The 25,158-nt window shown below is 38.6% G+C and overlaps 1 protein-coding gene across 8 annotated transcripts in view; it reads right to left on the reverse strand.

Moving 5' to 3' along the window:
- Positions 1 to 25,158, reverse strand: part of Ralgapa1 (Ral GTPase activating protein catalytic subunit alpha 1) — a 245,380-nt gene that overhangs the window by 36,172 nt on the left and 184,050 nt on the right. For all 8 annotated transcript variants that reach the window (XM_060387516.1, XM_060387510.1, XM_060387514.1 and 5 more), the window contains one exon: positions 20,851 to 21,006. In XM_060387516.1, coding sequence (XP_060243499.1) covers positions 20,851 to 21,006 — 156 coding nt within the window. The remainder of the gene's footprint in view (positions 1 to 20,850; positions 21,007 to 25,158) is intronic.

The following is a 25,158-nucleotide window of genomic DNA, read 5'->3' on the forward strand; positions in this document are numbered from 1 at the left end:
CTGAGACAATCCCTGTTCCCCTTGCGAGGGCACCCACTTGGAAACTAGGCTGCCATGTGCTACAATTCCACTCTTAAAGGTTGTTTTAAAAAGGGACCAACAGGTTTAGTATGTCTGGTTTTATGTTGAAGTCTTTGACCCACTTGGACTTTACTTTAGTGCAGGGCGATAAATACGGATCAATTTGCATTTTTCTATGTGTTAGACGTCCAGTGAGAGCAGCACCATTTGTTGAAGACGCTCTTTCTTCCATTGTATGGTTTTGGCTTCTTTGTAAAAACTCAAGTATCCAAAGGTGTGTGGGTTTATTTCTGGCTCTTTGATTAGATTCTATTGATTATTCCATTGGTCCACCATTCTGTTTCTATGCCAGTACCATGCAGTTTTTATTACTGTTGCTCTATAGTACAGCTTGAGTTTAGGGATGGAGATACCTCCAGAAGATCTTTTATTGTACAGGATTGTTTTAGCTATTTTGTTTTTTTTTTTGTTGTTTTTTCATATGAAGTCAAGAGTTGTTTTTTCAAGGTCTATAAAAAATGTGTTGGGATTTTGATGGGAATTGCATTAAATGTGTGGATTGCTTTTGGTAGGACGGCCATTTTCACTATGTTAATACTACTGATCCATGAACATGGGAGATCTTTCCATCTTCGGATATCTTCTTCAGTTTCTTTCTTCAGAGACTTGAAATTTTTTTCAAACAGGTCTTTTACTTGCTTGGTTAGAGTTACACCAAGGTACTTTATGCTATTTGTGGCTATTGTGAAGGGTGTTGTTTCCCTAATTTCTTTCTCAGACCATCTGTCTTTCCTATACAGGAGGGCTTCAGATTTTTTAAAGTTAATTTTCTATCCAGCTACTTTGCTGAAGGCGTTTATCAGCTGAAGTAGTTCTCTGGTAGAATTTTCGGGATCACTTATAATATCATCTGTGAATAGTGATACTTTGACTTCTTCCTTTCAGATTTCTATTCTCTTGATCCCCTTTAGTTGTCTTATTGCTCTAGCTAGGACTTCAAAAACTGTGTTTAAGAGATAAGGAGAGAGTGGGCAGCATTGCCTTGTCCCTGATTTCAGTGGGATTGATTTATGTTTCTCCCTATTTTGTTTGATGTTGGCTACAGGCTTGCTGTATATTGCTTTTACTATGTTTAGTTATGTGTCATATATTCCTGATCTCTCCAAAACTTTAAAGATGAATGGGTGTTGGATTTTGACAAATGCTTTTTTGGCATCTAAGGAGATGATCATGTGGGTGTATGTGTTTTTGTTTTTTTTTTTGTTTTGTTTTGTTTTTCTTTTCTTCCAGTTTGTTTATCTGGTGGATTACATCAATGGATTTTTGTATGTTGAACCACCCCTGCGTACCTGGGATGAAGCCTACTTGGCCATGGTGGATGATATCTTTAATGTGTTCTTGGATTTGGTTTGTGAGTATTTTATTGAGTATTTTTGTGTCAATGTTCATAAGCGAGATTGGTCTAAAGTTTTCTTTGTGTGGTTTAGGTATCAAGGTGACTGTGGCCTCATAGAATGAGGTTGGTAATATTCCTTCTGTTTCTATCTTGTGGAATACTTTCAAGAGTATTTGTGTTAGCTCTTCTTTGAAGATCTGGAAGAATTCTGTGCTTAAATTGTCTGGACCTGGGATTTCTTAAGATGGGAGACTTTTGATGACAGATCTTATTTCCTTAGGGGTTATAGGACTATTTAATTTATTTACCTGATCTTGATTCAGCTTTGGTAAATCTATCAAAAAATTGTCCATTTCATTTACATTTTCAAATTTGGTTGCATATAGTCTTTTGAAGTAGGACCTGATGATTCTTTGGATTTCCTCCGTGTCTGTTGCATGTCCCCCTTTTCATTTCTGATTTTGTTGATTTAGATGGTATCCCTCTGCCTTTTAGTTAGTTTGGCTAAGTGTGGAAGAGCCTTGACCTCACTGGCAAAGGAGACAACTTCCTGAACAGAACACCAACAGAATAGGCTCTAAGATAAAAAAAATCAATAAATGGGACCTCAAGAAACTGGAAAGCTTCTGTAAAGCAAAGGACACTGTCAACAGAACAAAACGACAGCCTATAAACTGAAAAAAGATCTTCACCAATCCTACATCTAATATTCAGAATATATAGAGAACTCAAGAAGTTAAACACCAACAAACCAAGTAATCCAATTAAAAAATGGGGTGTAAAGCTAAACAGAGATTTCTCAACAGAGGAATATCGAATGGCAAAGCAACACTTAAAGAAATGCTCAACGTCCTTAGTCATCCCAGAAATGCAAATCAAAATGTCCCTGAGATTTCACCTCACACCCATCAGAATGGCTAAGATCAAAAACTCAAGTTTTTGACACATGCTGGAGAGGATGTGGAGAAAGAGGAACCCTCCTCCATTGCTGGTGGGAATGTAACCTTGTACAACCACTTTGGAAATCAATCCGGCGCTTTCTCAGACAATTAGGCATAGTGCTTCCTCAAGATCCAGCTATACCACTCCTGGCATATATCTGAAAGATGCTCAACCATACAACAAGGACATTTGCTCAACCATGCTCATAGCAACTTTATTCTTAATAGCAAGAATCTAGAAACAACCTAAAGATCCCTCAACTGAAAAATGGATACAGAAATTGTGGTACATTTACACAATGGAATACTACTCAGCAATTAAAAACAAGAAAAATCATGAAATTTGTAGGCAAATGAATGAAACTAGAAAAGATCATCCTGAGTGAGGTAGCCCAGAAGCAGAAAGACAGATATGGTATATACTTACTTATAAGTGGATATTAGACATACATTATAGGATAAACACAACAAAATCTATAGTCCCAAAGAAGCTAAACATCAAGGAGGACTCTAGGGGAGAGGCTGAAACCACATTCAGAAGGGCAAACAAGATAGATATCAGAAGTAGGAGAAGATAGGGAACAGGACCAAAGTCTTCCACAGAAGACCTCTGAAAGACTACTCAGCAAGGTATGGAAAGAGATGCTTAGACTCACAGTCAAACTGGGAAGAGTGCAGAGGAATCTTATGGAAGAAGGGGGAGATAGAAAGACCTGGAGGGGACAGGAGCTCCACAAGGAGAGCAACAGAGCCCAAAAACCTGGGCCCAGGGGGTCCTGCAGAGACCAATAATCCAACCAAGGACCATGCATAAATAGGACCTAGATCCCCTGCTCAGAGGAAGCCCATAGGCTGTTCAGAGTCCAAGTGGGTTCTCTAGTAAGTGGATCAGGAACTGTCTCTGACATGAACTCAGCGGCTGGCTCTTTGATCACCTCCCCCTAAGTGGGGAGAAGCCTTACCAGGCCACAGAGGAAGACAAAGCAGACAGTCCTGATAAAACCTGATAGATTAGAGTCAGATAGAAGGAGAGGAGGTTCTCCCCTATCAGTGGACTATGGAAGTGGCATAGAGGGAGAAGAGGGAGGGTGTGTGGGACTGGAAGGAGATGAGGGGAGGCTACAGCTGGGATACAAAGTGAATAAAGTGTAACAAAAAATTAATTAATTAATTAAAAAATAAAAGGGACTGATTTGCGGTTCTTTTCCTTCATCCTATCCACTTTCTGCGGTGCTAATGAGCAGCAAGGTGGCCTGAAGAAGGCCGCCAGAAGAGAAAAAGGGGGAGGACTGTCATGAATTTTATGATCACTTATTGGGCAGAAGAGAGTTGGTTATTTTGATCTAACAAGTTATTGTTTTTAGGTACCCTCACCCACAATGGAACTTAGAAAAATCCTCCAAATAAGATGTCTATATATTTATTAGGCCCTAAATATGTTTCTTAGATATTTGTGCTGCTTACAAAGGTGCTTCTGGCAATCTTGAGAGAGTTCTGTTATGATAATTAAAACTGTAAGAAAGGAAAGCATTAAAAGCCATGCTTCTAATAAGTTGTTTAAAAAGGAATTACTGTACATTATTGAGTTTTCTTCATGGAGATTATGGTATAAGCCTCAATTTTATTATAAAATTTAATCATCTAGTATATCTACAGTCTCCGCTACTTGGAACATGTGAGTCTATGTTTGGTGGCTACGTTATACTGGCTCTTCCATCACTTCAGAGAACTGGACATATTATGGTTGGGAACATTTAAAAGACAAAAGAAGGATAATGTTGATCTGAGTTAATGTACAATTTCTATTTTACATGTGTAATTTCTGGATTAAAAACCATATGGTAGATAACTTAGTGTCTGACTAAAACAAGAAGAGAAGTTCAATTTTTTGAAAAGATCTTTCAGTCGCTCTTTAACCCTGGAATTGACTTCTTATATCTGTGTATAACATACAGGAATGGCATAAATGCAGACTTGGGACTTTGTGCCATTTTTTTTTTAAAGCAAAAGAGAGATTACACAACCTAGAGAAGCCATGGCCCTATAATTTCATTTTTTAATCAAAATACTTTAAAAATATCCTTCCTATACAGCCGTCCCCATGTGTCAGCTTCCCTAATAGGCTTATGTTAACTGAATACAAAAGAAATGTGAAATAAATTTAACCAGGAGGGATGATCCAATCTAATTTTGATACATTAATGTCATATGCTGTACATGTTACAATAGCAGCCAGATCTAATACTAAGCTCCAGGCTATACTGAGATTTCCAAATGGCAGATTGTTCTAAGTGATATCAAGTATAATTGAAGTAATAAATGATAGTAAAAGCTGAGCACACTGTCAGGAAGAATTTAAGTATTTACTTTTTAAAATTAAATGAGTTAGGTTAGGAAAGACAAGACAACTGAAATAATGCAGGTCTCAATTTACAGAAAATTCCTTTTATTTATCTGCTACATTAACCCTTGAATTCTTGCCAAAATTATCTATAATTTCTAGTGCCACTTATCTAAAGAAACAAGAGAATAAGGCTACTGTATTATCTTTTATCCAAAGTTGTCTTCAAGTATCTTCAACACAGTATTAAAAGTTTGTTAGAAGTTAAAAAACACATTTTTTTTTTTTTGTCAAGATGTTACAGTATTTTCTTCACAGAACCCTGTGCATCAACATGTCACTCTACTTGTGTTTGATGTTTAAGGAAAGAACTTCCATGAAAATCTTTTATTGTTTGGATCCCAAACCTAAAAATATACTTGTTTGAGGCTGTCATAATAACATTTTTTATAACTCTAAAACCTGAAGAATAAAAATTAAACAGATTGAAAAAAAAATTAAACTGATTGAGATGTTGTTAATCACTGATGTGTATTTGGGTAATTTTTGAAAGGCCACTAAAAGATGACTTTCTAGTGATCAAAAGGAAACAGAAATCATAATGCCAGTCATAAAAACAAGACGGCAAACAAGTTTGGTGTATCTATATTTGGTACAGATCCTTCATACGCTATTTTATATTTATTTTTTATTTTAGGACTCATGAAGTTGTATGCCCTGTGTACACTCAGTAAGCTTTCCTGTACTCTACATTTCTCAGGGGTGCCTTTCTTCTTTCTTTCCTTTTCTTTCTTTCTGCCTCTCACCCCCCTGCTTTTTTGAGACAGGGTTTCTCTGTATAGTCCTAACTGTCCTGTAGACCAGGCAGGCCTCAAACACAGAGATCCTGCCTCTGGCCCCCAAGTGCTTGCACACAAGGCATGTGTCACCACATTCAGCCTATATATTTCTGTACCCGTATGCAAACCAAGTTTTGACAGAGCATCCAGACTGCTGTGTATACAGATCAGATCTGTGTGATGACTGGTAACTAAAGTGCTCTTCTAACTTCATTTCAACTGCTATTGACGTCACTCTGGAATCTAAACTGTATAATGTAGACTACAGACCAGCATTAATTCATGAAGAAAATAAAAGTAAAGTGAAATTCTGCATGTGGAAGCTCTAGTTCTTCACCCACTATAGAATGTTAATAATGGAAGCTGTCCTAAAGAAATACTTTCACACCTGGTACAGTAATTCCACTGTGATATTTGAGTAGTAGACGGCTGGCCTCTGGGCAAACACTTTTCAAGTTATGGAGTATAATTGTTTACAATTAGATCATTTTACCTTTAATGAGCCTAAATCATAACATTCTTTATAAGAAACAAACCTTGCCTTCCTGACACTACTTCCAAATCAGCCTTACCAAATGAATCCAACGTATATTCTATAAGTTATCTTTTCAGGCTTTTGAACATCAGTTTAAGATCTTCATTTTTCTTTTTCAGGTTAAAAGTGTCATTTTCTTGGATTATTTTCTCAGTTTACTGATGTTTCTATTAAACTGCAATGTCTGGAATAGAACATCAATATATGCTCTAATTCAGCACACTCATTTATAGGACTATTTCTTCCTCTGTTACTAAATTACTTTCTGAAACTTTATGGTATCACTGAACAGCTAGTCAACTCAAATTTTTTTCCTTGCAAAGTTCTTTTTAACAATCTTTAAAATTTCCAGATTAAAAACACTTACTTAGTGACCATAGGATGCGAGGCGTGGCGGCAAGCTCCACCGCCCACTAAGCCACCTGCAAGTTCTTTAATCAGGGAAGAGCAACTGCTCCATTAAAAAAAAAAAAAGGATTTCATTTTGTTCTTGTAAGTTTTATTTTGCCAAGTCTAGGTTATCTTTAAGCTTGTTAAAGTCTACTGTTGGCCTGATTCTGCTATTCAGTGTGCTGGCTCACTCTTTTCCAGATTAGAGTTTTTAAGTTCAAATTCTTACATCTTCATTTAAGTTCTGAACAAAAATGTCAAATGGTTTGCATATCAGGGTCACTGCAAATTTTCATTCTGCTTAAAAAGATAGCTTTTGTTAGGCACAGTGGCACAAACCTGTAATCCCAGCACTCAAGAAGGCAGAGTCAGGAGGATCTGGGTGAGTTTGAAGCCAGCCTGGTGCACAGAGCTAGTCCAGAACAGCCAGGGCTACATAGAGAAACCCTGTCTCAAAAGAAAAAAAAAAGATATTTTTTACTCCTGAGGGTATTTCTCACATACTTATTACTTATTAAAGGTGCACTAACCTATGTGCTCTGTGACAATGTACTTACCAGGCAAGTAAATCATTATCATCACTATTTTTTTCAGATAAATAATTGAAAGGATGAAATAGTTCGGCTAAGATAAAACAAAACAAACCTTTAAATGACAGAAACAATAAGTGACAGAAACAAATGCAGGCAATCAGGTTCCAGAACCCAAATTTGAACCTCTTTGCAATACTGCTTCTTGTTAAAGCATTTGTATTCTTAATATGATTATGGAACCAGTCATCATCCTACATAGCAAACTATTAAGACCGCATTGCTTCAACTCACAGACAGCAACACTTGACACAGTCTGGCTGGCCCCAGTTTAGTGACCTATTAAAACACAAACTTGACACAGTCTGGCTGACACAGTCTGTGGCTGACACAGTCTATGGCTGACACAGTCTGTGGCTGACACAGTCTGGCTGACACAGTCTGGCTGGCCCTGGTTTAATGACCTATTAAAACCAATGCAGCAAGGTGTGATTAGCTGAGCTCACAGCGGCTCTCAGTGGTCACCACCCACCTCACCATCTCTGTGCTCACAAGCCGTCTGCTTAATAAGCCTATTTTGCTGGAGTTCATCAATGCTGGTATTTGCAGAGGGATGGCCTGTTCTGTACCCCTTTGTAATATCAGATATTTGCAGTTGTTAAAGTCTGAATGCACTCTCTTAAAGCTTATATGCTGAAATCCTAGCCCCCACTGTGATGGTATCAGGAATTTAGGTCTTACTGGTGGGGACTTTGAAAGGTGATTAGATCTTTTAATTTTATTTTTTATTTACTTATTTATTTTTTTAAGGGGCTAGCATCTACAAAAGAAAAATGCTCCAGAGACCTTGCTTGCCATTTTCATTACATGGGGTTATTGTGAGAAGCCCAGTTATCTGTGAAGAGGTTAGTGGTTCCTCAAGAGACACTGAATCTGCCCCGTCTCTTGATCTCACCAGCACCTATACCTGAGAAGTAACTGCTGCTTATCCATCTCCAGTCTCTGGCAGTTTTCACAGTAGCCTAAAAGAATGAAGACACCCACTTTATGGCAGTACAACACACTGACCTCATCAACAAGCAATCTGGAGTTAATACTTTACATCCTTAGTGCCATAAAATGGCGGTGGGGACTAGAAATCATGCAAAGTAACTATTTCTGTCTCATAAGTTAGCGTGCCTCTCACTTCACCATTTCTGTTAAAAACAGGTGTCAATTATACTCAGTCAAAGCCCAAGCCTCCTCTGATTCTACTGGTTTCCTCATTATACCTCTAACAAGCTCTTCATTTTAAAAAAGTGTTCTTTTTTTTTTTTATACTTTCTCTTTCCTCCACAGTTGCTCTAGGTTAGATATTACAACCACATACCTGAACTAGTTCACGAATGCCTCAAAGATCTCCCTTTTATTCCTCCACCCTTTCAACCAACCTTCTTTCATTACTACCCGTGAACTGAAAGCTGTCAGGCGCACTGTGCTAGCTTTTGCAAATGCTCTGAGCAGGACTGATAGGTATAATCTCTGAACTCAAAGTTCTGTGAAAAAGACACAGTCAAATAATCAACCAAACAATAAATAAGTTACAATGTTCCAAACACTTCTCTGGGTACAAATAGCAAAGGACACCAATCTATACTGGCACTTGCACTAAAAGCTGAAGCATACATGTAAGTTAATATTTAAAGTAAAAGTTAAAGTATCTGTGGAAGCAGAAATAGAAGAAATTCAAACAGGATTCTTACTTGTTTCAACTCCCATTATTTCACTCACCCAGAGAGAAAAGGTTTCACTATGTAGTCCATGCTGGCCTCCAAGTGAACTTACAGTAATCTTCCTGCCTTGGCTGATATTTTCATATACTAATTTGCTATCTGAATCATTAATTACTGTCAATTAAGAAAAGTCTCTTTTAGTTGGGAGTGGTATTGTATGCCTCGAATCCCACTGCTTGGGAGGCAGAGGCAGGTGGATCTCTGAGTTCAAGGCCATCTTGGTTTACACAGCTAGTTCTAAGACAGCCTGGGCTACAAAGAGAAATCCTGTCTCCAAAAAACCCTAACAAATAAAAATTAATTTTTTAAAGATTAATTTTTTATTATTTTAAATTATGTGTATGTGTGTGAGTTCATGTGTAGAAGTGCCAGTGTCTGCAAAAGCCAGAGGCATTAGAGCTGGAACAGTGTTGAGCCATCTGACATGGGTGCTTGGAATCAAACTCTGGTCCTTTGGAAGAACAAGTGCTCTTACCCACTGAGCCACCTCTTCAGAGATTATAATAAATTTTATTATATTATTGCCTTAATTTTAAGATAAAACTCAGGCTCATAGTTGTACATTGGCTTCCCAAATGCTTCTTTTTTTAATTTTAATTTAATTTTATTTTTAATTACACTATTTCTTAAAAGTAACAATCACAGTACAGCTGGTGCTATACTTTAGTATAAGGTGGTATCAGTAATACTGCTGGATATTATAAAGCTGACAAAATGATAATCATGGAAATTATATTCTAACATTACACAGACCTATAATATGAAAGCATAAGTATAAAATTATGGTATTTATTTAAATATGCTATACTAATCATTATAATAATATGTATATAGGTAGTTCTTTTGATTTGGGGTTATGACAGCTTCAGTAACTTTTTCATTCATTATGTCAATAAATTCAGGGCGTGGTGTCACACGTCTTTAATCCTAGCACTTGGGAGGCAGAGGCAGGCGGATCTCTGTGAGTTCGAGGCCATCCTGGTCTACAAAGAAACTCCAGGACAGCCAGATAGCCAGAAAGCCAGGACTATTTCACAGAGAAACTTTGTCTTGGAAAACCAACAAAACCAAACCAACAAATAACAAAACAAAACACCAATAATCTTAGTTCTAGGTTCTAGAAATATAATAGTAAAGTCATTGTCCTCATGACCATGATATTCTACTGTGTGTATGTGGAGAGTTGGTATAGCCATATCCACCAGCAGGGAGTCAAATAAGCAAATAGTGGAATTGATCATCCTGGGAAAGGAAAAACCAGTTTTTTCCACGGGAGTGACTCCAGGGTACACCAAACACACTCCAGGATCAAGACAGCCTCCATGCTTAGCAGCAGCTGGCTAACGATTGGACTCCACACTTTTCTTTGTGTGTGTGTTTTATTTTTTTTTTGGTTTTGTTTTATTGTAACAGGGTTTCTCTTGTGTTGCCCTGGCTGTCCTAGAATTTTCTTTATAGACCAGGCTTGCCTCTGCCTCCCAAGTGCTGAGATTAAAGGTGTAGTCACCATGTCCCATTTAGCCTTTTTTTTTTTTTTTTGAGTGAAAGAACATGAAGCTGGTTGGATAAGAAGGTGGGGAGGATCTGTGAGGAGTTAAGGAGGAAAGAATAGGATTAGAATACATTAAATTAAAAAATTAAACAAAAATTATAACAATTAAAAATTACACAAAATAAAAATTAAACAAAAAGTTATAAAATTATAATGCTGTACACTGATAAGTGCTATAAAGAAAATAATACTGGGGTAAGGAGATGACTTAGTGGGCAGTGTCTGACATGTAACCATGACAACACATGTCTAGATCCCCAGAACCCTGGAAAGCCAGAAGCTTGCCAGTGAGCTAGCTAGGTATACACAGCAGCAAACCAAGAGACCCTGTCTCAACCAAGGTGGAAGATGAGGACTGACAATCTGAGGTTGTTTTTGACTTCTATGTGCATGTGGTAGGTACTGGCAACGTGCACACACCACACACATTTAAAAAGGCAACACAGGGCAGAGTGAGAGTGCTCCTGGGTTCTTTAACTAGAATGATCCGGAAAGATCTCACTGTGAAACTGTCACATAAGTGTGAGAAGAGATTAGTGAGAAGGAAGACGCTTGAAGAAAAAAATGCAGACGAATAAAAACACCTCAGTATGCAGCGCCTCAGATACGGGGCTAATTTTGATTTGGTGGAAGGTTTTGGTAGTGAAAGCAGGTTGGTAATGAGGAAGATGATGGGAGAAGTGATCAAAGAGGTAACCAGAAAGGTGATCAAGGCCCATGAGGGCACTGGGGTGGAGGCTTACTCTGTTCGCAAAGAGAAGCTCCAGCTACCCTATCTAGATCATGCTGCTTACGGTGGTGAGACGAGCTGGCGCGGAGCCACTGATACTACTCTATTCTCTCTCTGTCATGAGGAGCACACCTGAAACAGTTGGAGTTGTGGTAGAATATGACACTCAGAAGAATTTGTAACACTATTATATTTTGATCTGAAACAATGAATATAATTTGTGTTGTTTAGTTTTTGTCAACTTGATATAAGCTTGGGTCATCTGGGAAGAAGGATCATCAACTAAGAAAACGCCTCCATCAGACTGGCCTGGAGACATGTCTGTGGGCAATTTCCTTGAGTAATAATTGATGTGGCAGGGCCCAGCTTACTATGGATACTGTCAAACCTGGGTAGGTTGGTCTTGGGTTGTATCAAACAAAAAAAGAGAGAGAGAGAGAGAGAGCGAGAGAGAGAGCTGAGGAAGCCATGAATGAGGACAGGCCACTAAGTAGAATTCCTACATGGTTCTTGCCTCTGCGTCTGCTTGAGTTCCTGGCCTGGTTTCCAGGCCAGGATGGACTATAATAGGTTAATGTAAGCCAAATAAACTCTTTTTTCCTTCACATTGCTTTTAATCAGTGACAAAAGGCAAACTATGGCAATTCCACAGGACCCATTAGTTATATTATAAACCCCACTTTTTTTAAAAATAATAACACCTTTTTGTTATTGTTCCATAGTTATTTTCAAAATTAATTTTATATCATATTTAGTTTATAGTTCTTTTGAAAGTCTCTCACATACTAATTTTATTTTAAAATTAAAATAGAAATAGATTTGAAATAAAAACTAGACCAAGTACAGGCTTTAAGACCCATTTATTTGAGAAACTATTGTACTCAAGTTTCAAGACATGGCCTGCTGTCCATTACACTAATAGTATTTCAAAGGAAACTGACTTAACCAGTACTTCTTCTTCCTCTTTTTGGGGTTCAGGAAATGAAAGAGAGCCTAGAGAGTCCGACTAAGTATTTTACAATTATCTCAACTTGATCTTCATCAAACTTCTAAAAAGATGATTCAGCTACCTTGGAAGCAGAGTATCAGCAAGTGGCCGTAAGAAGGAGACAGAGGAAATGAGAGAGGCTCCTCTCAACACTTTAGACCAATGCTTGCAGCACTTTTGATTTTTAGGGGTGAATACAGTCAGTTAAGTGGAAATTATTTTTAACCATTTTCCATCAATCTTTCTTAGGTAGAAATAATTTATAGAACAGATGGCTTGGACTGGGTTATATCAGAACTTTTGATACAGTGGCATAATATTTTTAAGAGAGACTTTACTAGATTGAATGGCTAATTTGTTCAAAAAGTATAGTCTATACAAAAACTCTACTGCTATCATCTTGAGCTTTGAAAAACCTTCACTTCACAAAACAATGCTATACTTAACGTAGATCCAGAGACATTAACTTCACATTCTGAGAAAATAAAATGTTTAAAAATAATTTACAAAACCACCACTATTTAAAATACAAAGTCAGAACTAAAATTAGTTTTTATAAAAACGGATATAAATGCCTTTTCCCCCCACCAAGTTTAAAACATAGAGCCAGAGTCATAAATAATTCTAGCTTGCCGGAGGCATGGCTATTTCTTTATACTGACTGTCAACTATCTAATTTAGTTAAAGGTATTAAACTCATGTTGAGGTCAACAAGCTTTACTTCCTTCAATATTACATTGCAACCAGTGCTCATTAATGTGTCTACTGAATAGATTAACACACCTGAAGATATATGTACAAAGGACAGGGGGGACAACCTAATGAAATCCAATTGTTCATTTGTAACAGGACATGTTCTAGGCCTCAACTTATTACCACTAATGTGGAATTTATTAAATTCAGGAGAAAAAATACCAATACAGAAAGTGATTTTTTTTATTAAGAACTGGTGTAAGACAACTGTTTTCTATGATTAAGTTTTAACATTTAAACCATTAAAAAGAAAATGATTTTAATTAAACTAAAATATAAGGTTGCTATGAGAAAACTATTGCTAGAATGCTTGAGGAGCACATTAACAGGAAGTGTCAAAGAGAATAAGGAAAAGGGGAAATCAGTATAAGGAAAAAAGTGGTTTTGTTTTTGATTTCTATGAAAAGAGGGATTAGAGTAGCAATACTGAATTATGAGATCATATCTGTATCTTCTTTCTATTGGATTTTAAGACAGACAAACAAATTGAAATTGCCTTAAGTAGAAAAGCTAAGTTAGGCTGGGTGTTTCCTCACCAATACTTATTTTAACTGTAAAACTACACCCACATACTTGCATTAAAAAAAAAAATTAAAAGGAACTGGGAAGATGGTTCAGGAGGTAAGGGACCTGCTGCCAAGACTGACAACTTGACAATCTGAGTTTAACCTCGAGAATCCATATGGACGAGGGAAAGAACTAACCCCACACATTGTCCACCGACTTCCACATACATGCACTGTGGCATACATGCAATCATGTGCTCCTACACACATACACCAAACAGACAAATATAAAATATCATTTTACTAAAACCCAGAATAGCCCAGAAAGATAGCTCAGGAGGCTCCTGTTGTGGAGCCTGACAGCCTGAGCTGCACCACTGGAACCAACAGGCTGGAGGATGAGGGCTTCCTCTCAATGACCTCTGTATGTGTGCCATGACGCCTACACTCCACACACCCCGCACAAAATCAATTCTAAAATGCAATAAAAATCCCCAAAGGCACAATATTAATTCTACCTGACAATATCTACAGATTAAATAGACCCCTACCAAAATCTCAGCAATATAACAGAGGGAGTAAAGATGACCAAAGCATGTCATAGGAATGCATGAAAATATGATAATTAAACTACTTACTTTGTACTTGCTAATTAAAAAAAAAATTCCAATAGATTTGGCATGAATAGAAAACCCATTCTAAAACTTTTATATGGAGTCTTTAAGAAATCTTCAAAACCCACCAATTGTACAGGCTCTAAGATTAACAATCAACAAATGAGACCTCAGGAAACTGAAAAGCTTCTGTAAAGCAAAGGACACTGTCATCAGAACAAAACGACAGCCTACAGACTGGGAAAGGATCTTCACCAACCCTATATCTGACAGAGGGCTAATATCCAGAATATATAAAGAACTCAAGAAGTTAAACAGCAACAAACCAAGTAATCCAATTAAAAAATGGGGTACAGTGCTAAACAGAGAATTCTCAATAGAAGAATACTGACTGGCAGAGAAAACACTAAAAGAAATATTCAACATCCTTAGTCATCAGGGAAATGCAAATCAAAACAATTCTGCGATTTCACCTTAAACTCGTCAGAATGGCTAAGATCAAAAACTCAAGTGACCACACATGCTGGAGAGGATGTAGAGAAAAGGGAACCTTCCTGCATTGCTAGTGGGAATGTAAACTTGTACAATCACTTTGGAAATCAACCTGGCGCTTTCTCAGACAATTAGGAATAGTGCTACCTCAAGATCCAGCTATATCACTCCTAGGCATATATTCAAAATATGCTAAAGTATTCAACAAGGACATTTGTTCAACCATGTTCATAGCAGCTTTACTCGTAATAGCCAGAATCTGGAAACAACCCAGATGTCCCTCAATGGAGGGATGGATACATAAATTGTGGTACATTTACACAATGGAATGCTACTCAGCAATTAAAAACAAGGAAACCACGGAATTTGCAGGCAAATGGTGGGAACTAGAAAAGATCATCTTGAGTGAGGTATCTCAGAAGCAGAAAGGCATACTTACCACTTATAAGTGGGTATTAGACCTACAATATAGGATAAACATACCAAAATCTGTACACCTAAAGAAGCTAAGCAAGGAGGATGACCCTGGGTAAGATGATCAATCCTCACTAAGAAAGGCAAACAGGATGGACATCGGAAGAAGGAGAAGACAGGGAACAGGACAGGAGTCTACCACAGAGGGCCTCTGAAAGACTCTACCCAGCAGGGTATCAAGGCAGATGCTGAGACTCATAGCCAAACTTTGGGCAGAGTGCAGGGAATCTTCTGAAAGAAAGGGGAGACAGAAAGACCTGGAGGGGACAGGAGCTCCACAAGGAGAGCCAAAGAACCAAGAAATCTGGGCCCAGGGGTCTTTTCTGTGACTGATACTACAACCAAGACCCATGCATGGAGATAACCTAGAACCCCTGCACAGATGTAGCCCATGGCAGCTCAGTGTTCAAGTATGTTACCTAGTAAGGGGAACAGGGGCTGTCTCTGACATGAACTCAGTGGCTGGCTCTTTGATCACCTCCCCCTGAGAGGGGAGCAGCCTTGTCAGGCCACAGAGGAAGACAATGCAGCCAGTCCTGATGAGACCTGATAGGCTAGGGTCAGAGAGAGGGGGAGGAGGACCTCCCCTATCAGTGGACTTGGGGAGAGATATGGGAAGAGATGGAGGGGATTGGGAAGAGACAAGAGAGGGGGCTTTAGCTGGGATACAAAGTGAATAAACTGCAATTAATAAAAAAAATTTAAAAAAAAGAAATGTTTAAAGACAAAACAATCTTGAAAAAAAAAAAATAAAAGGCTGGAGGAGTCATAGTTCCTAAGTCCAAACTTAGAATGCAATAGCCATTAAAACAGTGTGGAACTGGTGTAAGGACAGACATTTATACTAGTGAACTAGAATACAGCAGCTTCTCTACAAAGGGCATTCTCTACTGGGCATTCACATGCAACTCTGAATCTTACTCCATACGCTACAAGTAGCTCAGTGTGAATAGAAAACGTAAATGCTAAAAAAAAAAAAAAAAAATCTCTATATAGTGGATTTGGCAATGGATTCTTGGATTGATATTAAGAACAGAGGCAAAAAAGAAAATTTAAAATTTGAGTCCATAAATATTGATCAATTGTATACTGGATAAGGGACTAATATCTACAATGTATAAAGAACTCCTATAGTGACATAACAAAAATATAAACAAATATGTAAAGGACTGGGAAAGATATTTCTCCAAAGTAGATAAACAAATAGTCAGTATATACATGAGAAGATGCTCGCTATCACCAGCTGTTACAGAAATGTGAATTAAAACTGAAGGGAGTAGCCACTTTGGGACAGGTGTGGTGGTGAGGAGAGACAGAAAGGCTATGAGTGTGTTGATGCACAGTGAATTCAAGAAAAGCCTGAGATAGATAAATTCTGCCTCAAAGGAAACAAACAAAATAACTACTTCGCACCTATCAGGATTTTTCTAACAAGTGTTGATGGTGTAGAAGGTTGGGGTCAATGTGCACATCTGATATGTATTAGTGCAGCTGATACTGAACATCTTCAGATAGTTCATAATGTGCTGTGCACAGAACCCACGAATAGTATTCCAAGATATACAATCACAAGAATTAAAAAACAGCATATAAACAATATGCAAAGTTCACTGCAGTATTCAAATAGCAAGAGGTGGAAGCAACTCAAATGTCTAGTAACAGATTCATACATAAACAAAATGTAGTACAAACATACAATTAGATATCTGGCCACACGAGAGAGTGAAATTCTAATACGTGCTACAACATGCGTGAAGCCATTAAAATCTGGCTAACAGGACAGCACCAAAGACAACTAGTGTCTGACTCTACTTAGTATACTTCTAGAGGCGGCAAATTACAGAAGCAGAAAGGAAGTTGGTGGAGCGGGGACAAGGAGAGAGAGGGGAAGATATGAGTGAGGGAAAACAAACTGAGGAGTAAGGTTATCTGCAGAGTGGAGAAAGTGTATGTCAAGGGCCACCAGCCCTAAGAAGAAACCAAGGGATATACAAATGGAAAGACATCTTGTGTTCATGGAGCCAAAATGTCAGTATTACTCAAAAACAGTATCGATTTTACTAATCCTTACCAATATTCCAGTCCTTTATTTAGAAATAGAAAAGTTAATCCTGTAATTCATACAGAACTATCAATAATCTTAATAGCCAAAGCACTGTTGAGAATGAAAAACTGTTGAGGTTTCACACTCTTTCACTTGAAACTATATTGCAGAACTACAAGTACTTCTGAAAACCTAATCTTGAATTTCAGGTTTTCCTATACCCTCAGTCAAAACATCCTTCTGACACCAGGAGTGAGTGGTAGCTGCACAACCCTCAAACAACAGATATCAGCTGGGTGTCCTCCAGTCAATTCTATCTGGAGCTAGTGTGAAGTAACACATTTCAACACTGCTATTTACTCTAAGCCAATCACAAGCCTGTTGTTTTAGTTATGTTTCTGACACTAACTATAAATTTGGGTTCTTAAAGTCTTATTCTTTACAGTCAACAAATGTGCTTACCTGACCACAAAATACAGAGATATATATTCAGTGGTTTATTACAGGATATAAAAACCATAGAAAAAAGAGATACTGTACTACAGTGGTTCTCAACCTTAGTTAAATCCAGTCAAGCTGACAAATGTGCAGGGTAAGAAACAAAGAAGGGATGTGGGGCTTCCATGCTGGTTCTGGCAATGTCATTCTCCAGGAACCCTTGTGTGTTTGGCATTCCTGAAACTCTGAACATTGTCTTCTGGGTTCATATGGACACTTCCTGGCACAGCCGTGACTAAAGCACAGAATGTCACTGGACTAAGAATATGACTAATGTTAAGGGTGGAATGGGGGAAACTCAGCAGAGCTAGTCTCCTGACTTCTCTTGGTTTTTGTGTGAAAGAGTTTTTTCCCATGGGTATGGGTCGAGAGCTTTTCTGAAATGGGGGTCTTATGATTTACCTGTAGTCAAGAGAATTGACTTATGGCTGATTAGTATCTATGGCCTGCCTTGGGTAAAAACAAGGTAAAAGTCAGAGAAAAAAAAAATTTCCCTTCTGAAGTCTGTTTTTGATGCTTCTTGTCTTACTGACACTATAATAATTCAGGAAGTAACAAGAGAGTTATGAGTCAGAATTCATGGATAAAAATTAAGGCATATACACAGATACACATACACCCCACCATATAGTTACAGGATGGTAGTGTCATAAAAATAGATATGTACACCAAGGTAATAGAATAGAAAATATGTAAATAAGTATAAATGGCTCAGTATGGATCCCGATAATATATGTGAGAAAAGATAATCTCTTCAATAAGCAAAATGAGAAACCTAGATTTCCACATGCAAACTAATCAAATGAAACTTGTATTTTACACTATTCACAAAAACCAATTCAAAAATGGATAGAAGACCTAAACATAAGTTCTAAAAAGACATATAGGGATAACTACTTGATACTGGCTTTAGCAATAGTTTTTGTTTGTCATATCAAACAAATACCTATACTACAAAACCAAAATTAACAAAGCAAAAAGGCAAAAACCCCAACCTACCAACCTGGAAATAAAAAGCCAAACAGTTTGCAAACCATACATTTGATAAAGGGTTAATAACAGAATTATAAAGAACACTTTCAACTCAATAAGCAGAAAAACCAACAGACAGTAAAAAATGGGCAAAGGAGCAGAACACATATTTCTCCTGAGAGAAGTTATACCAAAGAGGTGTGCAGAGAGCTAAGTAGTCGCTATCAGGGGAGTTATTCGGAGGGTGTGAGATTGAGACCACTACAAGATGTGCTGGATGGCTATTATAAAAAGAGGTAAGTGTTGCTGAGAGTGCAGAGAAATGGGAACGCTCATCCATCACTGGTACGATGTGTGGATAGAGCTAGTATGAAAAACAGTATAGAGATTGATAAAAGGAAAAAAGAACTGCATACAAACTACCATTCATCTCTATTCACGGTATATACTGTAAAGAGATGAAATCACCACTTGTTCTAGTTTCTTTTCTGTTGCTGTGATAAAACGCTTTGACCTAAAGCAACTTAGAGAAGAAAAGGACTTATTTTAGTCTACAGCTTACAATCTATCACTGAAGGAAATAAGGGCATAATCAAGTATGAACTACTAACAGCCAAGAAAATATATATCAGGAACCCTGCTGGCTCACTTAAGAGTCCACTTTTAGTGACTTTTCATATTCAGCCACACCCACCTGCCTAGGGACAGTGCCTCCCAGAGTGGGCGGAGCCCTCCTATATCAGTCAATAATGAGAGGCTATCTCTTCTAAAGATGTGTTATAGGCTAATCTCATCTAGACAATTCCTCAATGGAGCCTTTCTTCTCAGATGACTACAGGCTGTGTCAAGTCGACAAAGTCAACTAGGCTATGACCTTATAAAGCTATCTGCATTTCCAGGTTTCTTGAAGAATAGTCATAACTAGGAAAATGAAAACATTTATAGATCTGTGATGGCTAGCTTTAACCATCAACTTGACACAACCAAGAATTACCAGGAAAGTCTCAATGAACAACCTGTGGGCATGTCTGTGGGGAGTTGTCTTAAATAAAGTGATGGGATGCTCAGCCCACTGTGACTGTTTTTGGTTTGGTTTTGAGTTTTTGTTGATTTGGTATGTGTCATCACACCCTAGACAGGGGCTCTTGAACCATGTAACTCTGGAGATACTAAGCCAAGCAGAAACAAGCAAATGGGTGAGCATGTACACATTCACTGCTCTCTGCTCCTGTGATTAATTAGCTATTTGAAGTTCCTGCCTTGACTTCCCCACAATGATGGACTGTAACTTGGAACTGTGAACTAAAACAGGCCCTTTCTTCCCCTGATTTCATCACAACAGAAATGAAACCAGGACAGCATCCATTCATGATTAATGGATAAAGAAAATGCACTGTGTGTGATGAAATATTGATTAGCTTTAAAAAAAGAAGATTCTGACATTTGCTATAACATGAAAGAACCTGAAGGAGATTATGCTAAGTGAAGTATGCCAAACAGAGAAAAACATATGGGTTCATTTATATGCAGAATTAAAATCAAATACAGAAAAATATAATAAAAGTCAGGTTTGTTTTGGTATATACCTGTACCCTACCACTCAAAAGACTGGACAAGAGGATCATGACTTCAGGGACAGTTTGGACTGTACAGCAAACCGATCTACAAGCAAGCAAGCAAGCAAGCAAACAAACAAAAAAACAAACAGAAAAAAAAAAAAGAGACACAGTAATCAAGTTGCTGAAGCCAGGGAGAAAAACAGGGAGATAAAGGCCTAAGGATGTAAAGTAGTAGGTAGATAGGTTAGCAAACCTAGGAATCTAGTGAACAAGAGGATTGGTTCAATAGCGAGATTTTTGTATTTAAAGACATTTTAGCTGCCATTATCACTGCCATTTTATATAACTATGTAATGGATGAGGAATATATTAATTTGTCTCATCTCAGAAATAATTTATCACTATATGTTTTCTAAACATAATGCGGTAAACCTCAAACATACAAAATAAAATTCATTAAACATCAAAATAAGCTAAAGAGATAGCTTTGTGGTTAAGAGCACTCACTGGCGTTCCAGAGGGCCTGAGTTCGGTTCTCAGCACCCACAATGGGCAGCTCACAAGGGGCTCTAACTCCACTTCCAGAGAGGTCTGATACCCTCTTCTGGGCTCTTCAGTATACGCACACAGGGGCACATACTCACACAAACACACATTTAAAAATAAAGCGTAACCAAAAATAACAGAAAAGACTAACCTATAATCACATCATTGTTTTCCTTATTAAAGGAAAAGACAACTTAACATACAGCAATCCTGGTTTTGAAGATGGCATTGGTCAAAGAAACAAGCCCTTCAACTCCCTCAGTAGGGCTTGACCAATTGGATGTTAGTATTTTATGTATTAATTTTCTTAACTAATAAGAGTTAACTGAAAATACTTTTTTCCCCCTCAGCACTTACTTTTTTGGTCAGAGAATCATCAGAATCAGAAGGCATTCTTGTTGATACATGAAATATTACTTCCACTGTAGAGGTAGCAAAATATGGAGTGGTCAGTCCAGTGCTTTTGTTCTTCTGTAGTCCCCCCATGAAGCCACAATGATTTGTGAGGTTTATCTGGAAGCAATGAAGAACTACATCAGCATAATCAACAGCAACACAGACAACTCAGAAACACTGCTCAAGAAAAAAATTTACTTTACAAACACATTAGGAATAAGGTTTTTTCATTCTACTCTATGCACAGTGGCCTTGCTCAGCCACCATCTGAGAAGCTTCCACCTGTAGCGTATGGTAGATACAGAGAGCCACAGCCAGACAATGTGCGGAGAGTGAGAGACATTGGACACTTAAGTAGACTGTCTACATCAAATCCCTCAAAGCTCAGTGAGTCCCACAGAAGAGGAGGCAGGAAGAGTCAAAGAGTCAGAGGGGACAGAGGACACCGAGAAAACATGGTTTTCTAGATCAATAACACTGACCCACATATCAACTCACAGAGACTGAGGCAGCACCCATAGGGCCTGCATGAGATGATGCCCTAGAGCTGAAAGGAGAAGTGGACACATATCCCCATCCCTAACTTACAATCAATCTCCAATTGATAATCACTTGCAAATTAAAATTTAGTTTCCTCCAAGAAAGTATCACTGGGAAACAAACTACTCTTTTTTTTAATTTTTTTTTTATTAATTACCCTTTATTTACTTTGTATCCCCCCTATAGTTCCCTCCCTCCGCCTCCCTCCAACCCTCCTTTCCTCTTCCTTCTCCACCTATGCTCCTCCCCAAGTCCACTGATAGGGGAGGTCTTCTTTTCTTTCCTTCTGATCCTAGTCTGTTAGGTCTCATCAGGAGTAGCTGCATTGTCTTCCTCTGTGGCCTGATAAGACTGCTCCCTCCTCAGGGTGAGGTGATCAAAGAACAGGCCAATCAGATCATGTCAGAGACAGTCCCTGTTCCCATTACTAGGGAACCCACTAGGAGACTGAACTGTCATGGGCTACACCTGTGCAGGGGTTCTGGGTTATCTCCATGCATGGTACTTGGTTGGAGTATCAGTCTCAGGGAAGACCCCTGTGCTCAGATTTTTTGGTCTTGTTACTCTTCTTGTGGGGCTTCTGTCCTCTCCAGCTCTTACTATTTCCCACTTCTTACATAAGATTCCATGCACTCTACCCAACAGTTGGCCATAAGTCTCAGCATCTGCTTCGATACCCTGCAGGGCAGAGCCTTTCAGAGGCCCTCTGTGGCAGGCTCCTGACTTGTTCCCTCTTTTCTCCTTCTGATGTCCATCCTCTTTGCCTTTCTGGATGGGGATTGAACATTTCAGCCAGAGTCCTCCCTCTTGATTAGTTTCTTTAGATGTACAGATTTTAGTAGGTTTATCCTATATTATATGTCTATATGAGTGAGTATATACCGTGTGTGTCTTTCTGCTGCTGGGATAGCTCACTCAGGATGATCTTTTCCAGTTCCCACCATTTGCCTGCAAATTTCATGATTTCCTTGTTTTTTATTGCTGAGTAGTATTCCATTGTGTAGATGTACCATACTTTCTCATGAAGAAGGGGGAGGGAAGGTAGGATTAGGAGGGGAAGAGAGAAGGGTTTATGGGGGGATACAAAGTGAATAAAGTGTAATTAATAAAAGTTTAAAAAAATGGGGAACAGAGCTAAACAGAGAATTCTCCATAGAGGAATATCGAATGGCAGAGAAACACTTAAAGAATTGCTCAACCTCATTAGCCATCAGGGAAATCCAAATCAAAACAACCCTGAGATTTCACCTTACAACCATCAGAATGGCTAAGATCAAAAACTCAAGTGACAGCACATGCTGGAGAGGATGTGGAGAAAGGGGAACCCTCCTCCATTGCTGGTGGGAATGTAAACTTGTACAACTACTCTGGAAATCAATCTGGCACTTTCTCAGACAATTAGGAATAGTGCTTCCTCAAGATCCAGCTATACCACTCCTAGGCATATATCCAAAAAGAGGCTCAAGTACACAATAAGGACATTTGCTCAACCATGTTTGTAGCAGCTTTATTTGTAATAGCCAGAAGCTGAAAACAACCAAAATGGCCCTCAACTGAGGAATGGATACAGAAACAAGCTACTCTTAAGGGGAGACTGTATGGCCAGCAGTAGATAGATGACAAACTCAAAAACATCTTTGGAGAGTCTTTGCCTCATAATGTCATATTAGGACTTTTCTATTTTTTCCCTTAAAATGTTTTATATGCATATATATGTATATATATGTATGTATGTGTGTGTGTGTGTGTGTGTATATATATATATATATATATATATATATATATATATATATATATATATATGTATTTTTTCCCCTCTCCCATTTTACTCTACAGGTCCTTTAGGCTCATGCGCATGCGCGCGCACACACTCACACAGACACTCATAAACACATTATGGCTTACAGTTCAGTGTTTTTGTGGGATTCCTGTGTGTGTAAATGAGTGGGTTTCTGTTTCTTGTGCTGTCTTTTAGGCTCTTTCCCTCCTGTTTGCTTGTTTGTTTTGTCTTATTCTGACATTTGTTTTATTGTGTTACATTTTGTAACACAATAAACTCTCAATTGAAAATATTCAGACTCTCAATTGAAAATATTCAGAAAAAAATAAGCTTGTGCCAACCAGGTACACACTTTTATTTGTTATTAATATTTTGTAACTAATACATTATAACAACTATTTTATTTTGTTTGAAACTGGGTCTTACACAGCCCAGGCTGACCTTGAATTTCTCATCTCCTGTCTCCACCTTTCAAGTGCTGGCTGGGATCACAGGCAAGTGCTCCCACCCACAGGCCTGACACAACAACTACTTACATAATATTTACATGTTATTGGGTATTATAAGTAATTCATATATTATTCAGAAAAATGTGCATTACACTGTCATTTTACAAAAAGGACCCGAGTACTGTGAATTCTGTTATCTGAAGGGGGTTCTGGAACCAATTCCACAAACAATCTGAGATAACTTTATTAGGGTGATTTGTTCACCACAGTGGTTTTTGTTTGTTGTTGTTTTAACAGGATTTAAGGGGCTCTAATTAGTAGGAGCTAATTAAGAAAGAGATCAACTGCTGTCTACTGTGAACCTTATGTTAGATTAACTAGGTATTAATAGTGAACTGGAAAGGCTTTGGGACACCAAGGTCAGAGTAAAAACCAAATCTGAAATGACTTGGGGGAAAACAATGTCAACTCAGAACAATCAATCAGATATTTCATATTTATTCACAAAACTGGTTTCCTGTAAGCACCTGCACGCACTTACCAGGCCAAGGTTACCTGATATGGCTGGTGGAAGAATTTAACAAGGCTGGAGTTAGAGGGATCACAGCAAGACCAAGGCTGTAACATTTTTTTTTAATTTTAAAAAATGTACTTATTCATTCATTTTGCAACCTGATCATAGCATTCCCTCTCCTCCCAGTCTCCCCTCTCCTCCTCAGAGAAGGGCGAGGGCCCTATGCGTACCAACCCACCCTGGCACATTAAGCTGCTGCAGGACAAGGTGCATCCTTTCTCACTGAGGTCAGACAAGGAAGCCTAGTTAGGGGAAAGGGATGGAAAGGGAGGCATCAGAGTCAGAGAGGGGCCCCGCTCCAGTTGCTGGAGATCCACAAGAAGACCAAGCCGTGCATCTGCTACATATGTGCAGAGGGCCTAGGACCATGCTCTTTGGTTGGTGGCTCCATCTCTGTGAGCGCCCATGGGCCCAGGTTAGTTGACTCTGTAGATCTTCTTGTGAAGTACTTGACCCCTCCAGCTCCCTCAATCACTCTCCCTAACTCTCCCATAGGACTCCCTGAGCTCTGGCTAATATTTGGCAGTGGTCTCTGCATCTGTTTCCACCAGATGCTGGCTGAAGCCTCTCAGAGGACTGTTACACTAGGCTCCGGTCTACAAGCAGAGCAGAGTAACATCAGTAGTGTCAGGGATTGGTTCTCTTCCAGGGATGGGTCTCAATAGGGCGAGTCTTTGGTTGGCCATTCCCTTAGTCTTTGCTCCATCTTTGTCCCTACACACCTTGTAGGCAGGACAGATTTTGGGTCAAAGGTTTTACGGGTGGGTTGGTGTCCTTATTGTTCCACTGAAAGTCCTGCCTGGCTATAGGTGGCCACTTCAGGCTCCAAATCCCCCACTGCTAGGAGTCTCAGGTAGGGTGGGTAGGGTGGCCCCCAGAAGTTTCCTGGGGCCTCCCCTATCCTAAGTCTCTGGCATGTCCCACAG

This window comes from Meriones unguiculatus, chromosome 7 (genome assembly GCF_030254825.1).
Source record: "Meriones unguiculatus strain TT.TT164.6M chromosome 7, Bangor_MerUng_6.1, whole genome shotgun sequence".
In the NCBI taxonomy this organism is placed as follows: domain Eukaryota; kingdom Metazoa; phylum Chordata; class Mammalia; order Rodentia; family Muridae; genus Meriones; species Meriones unguiculatus.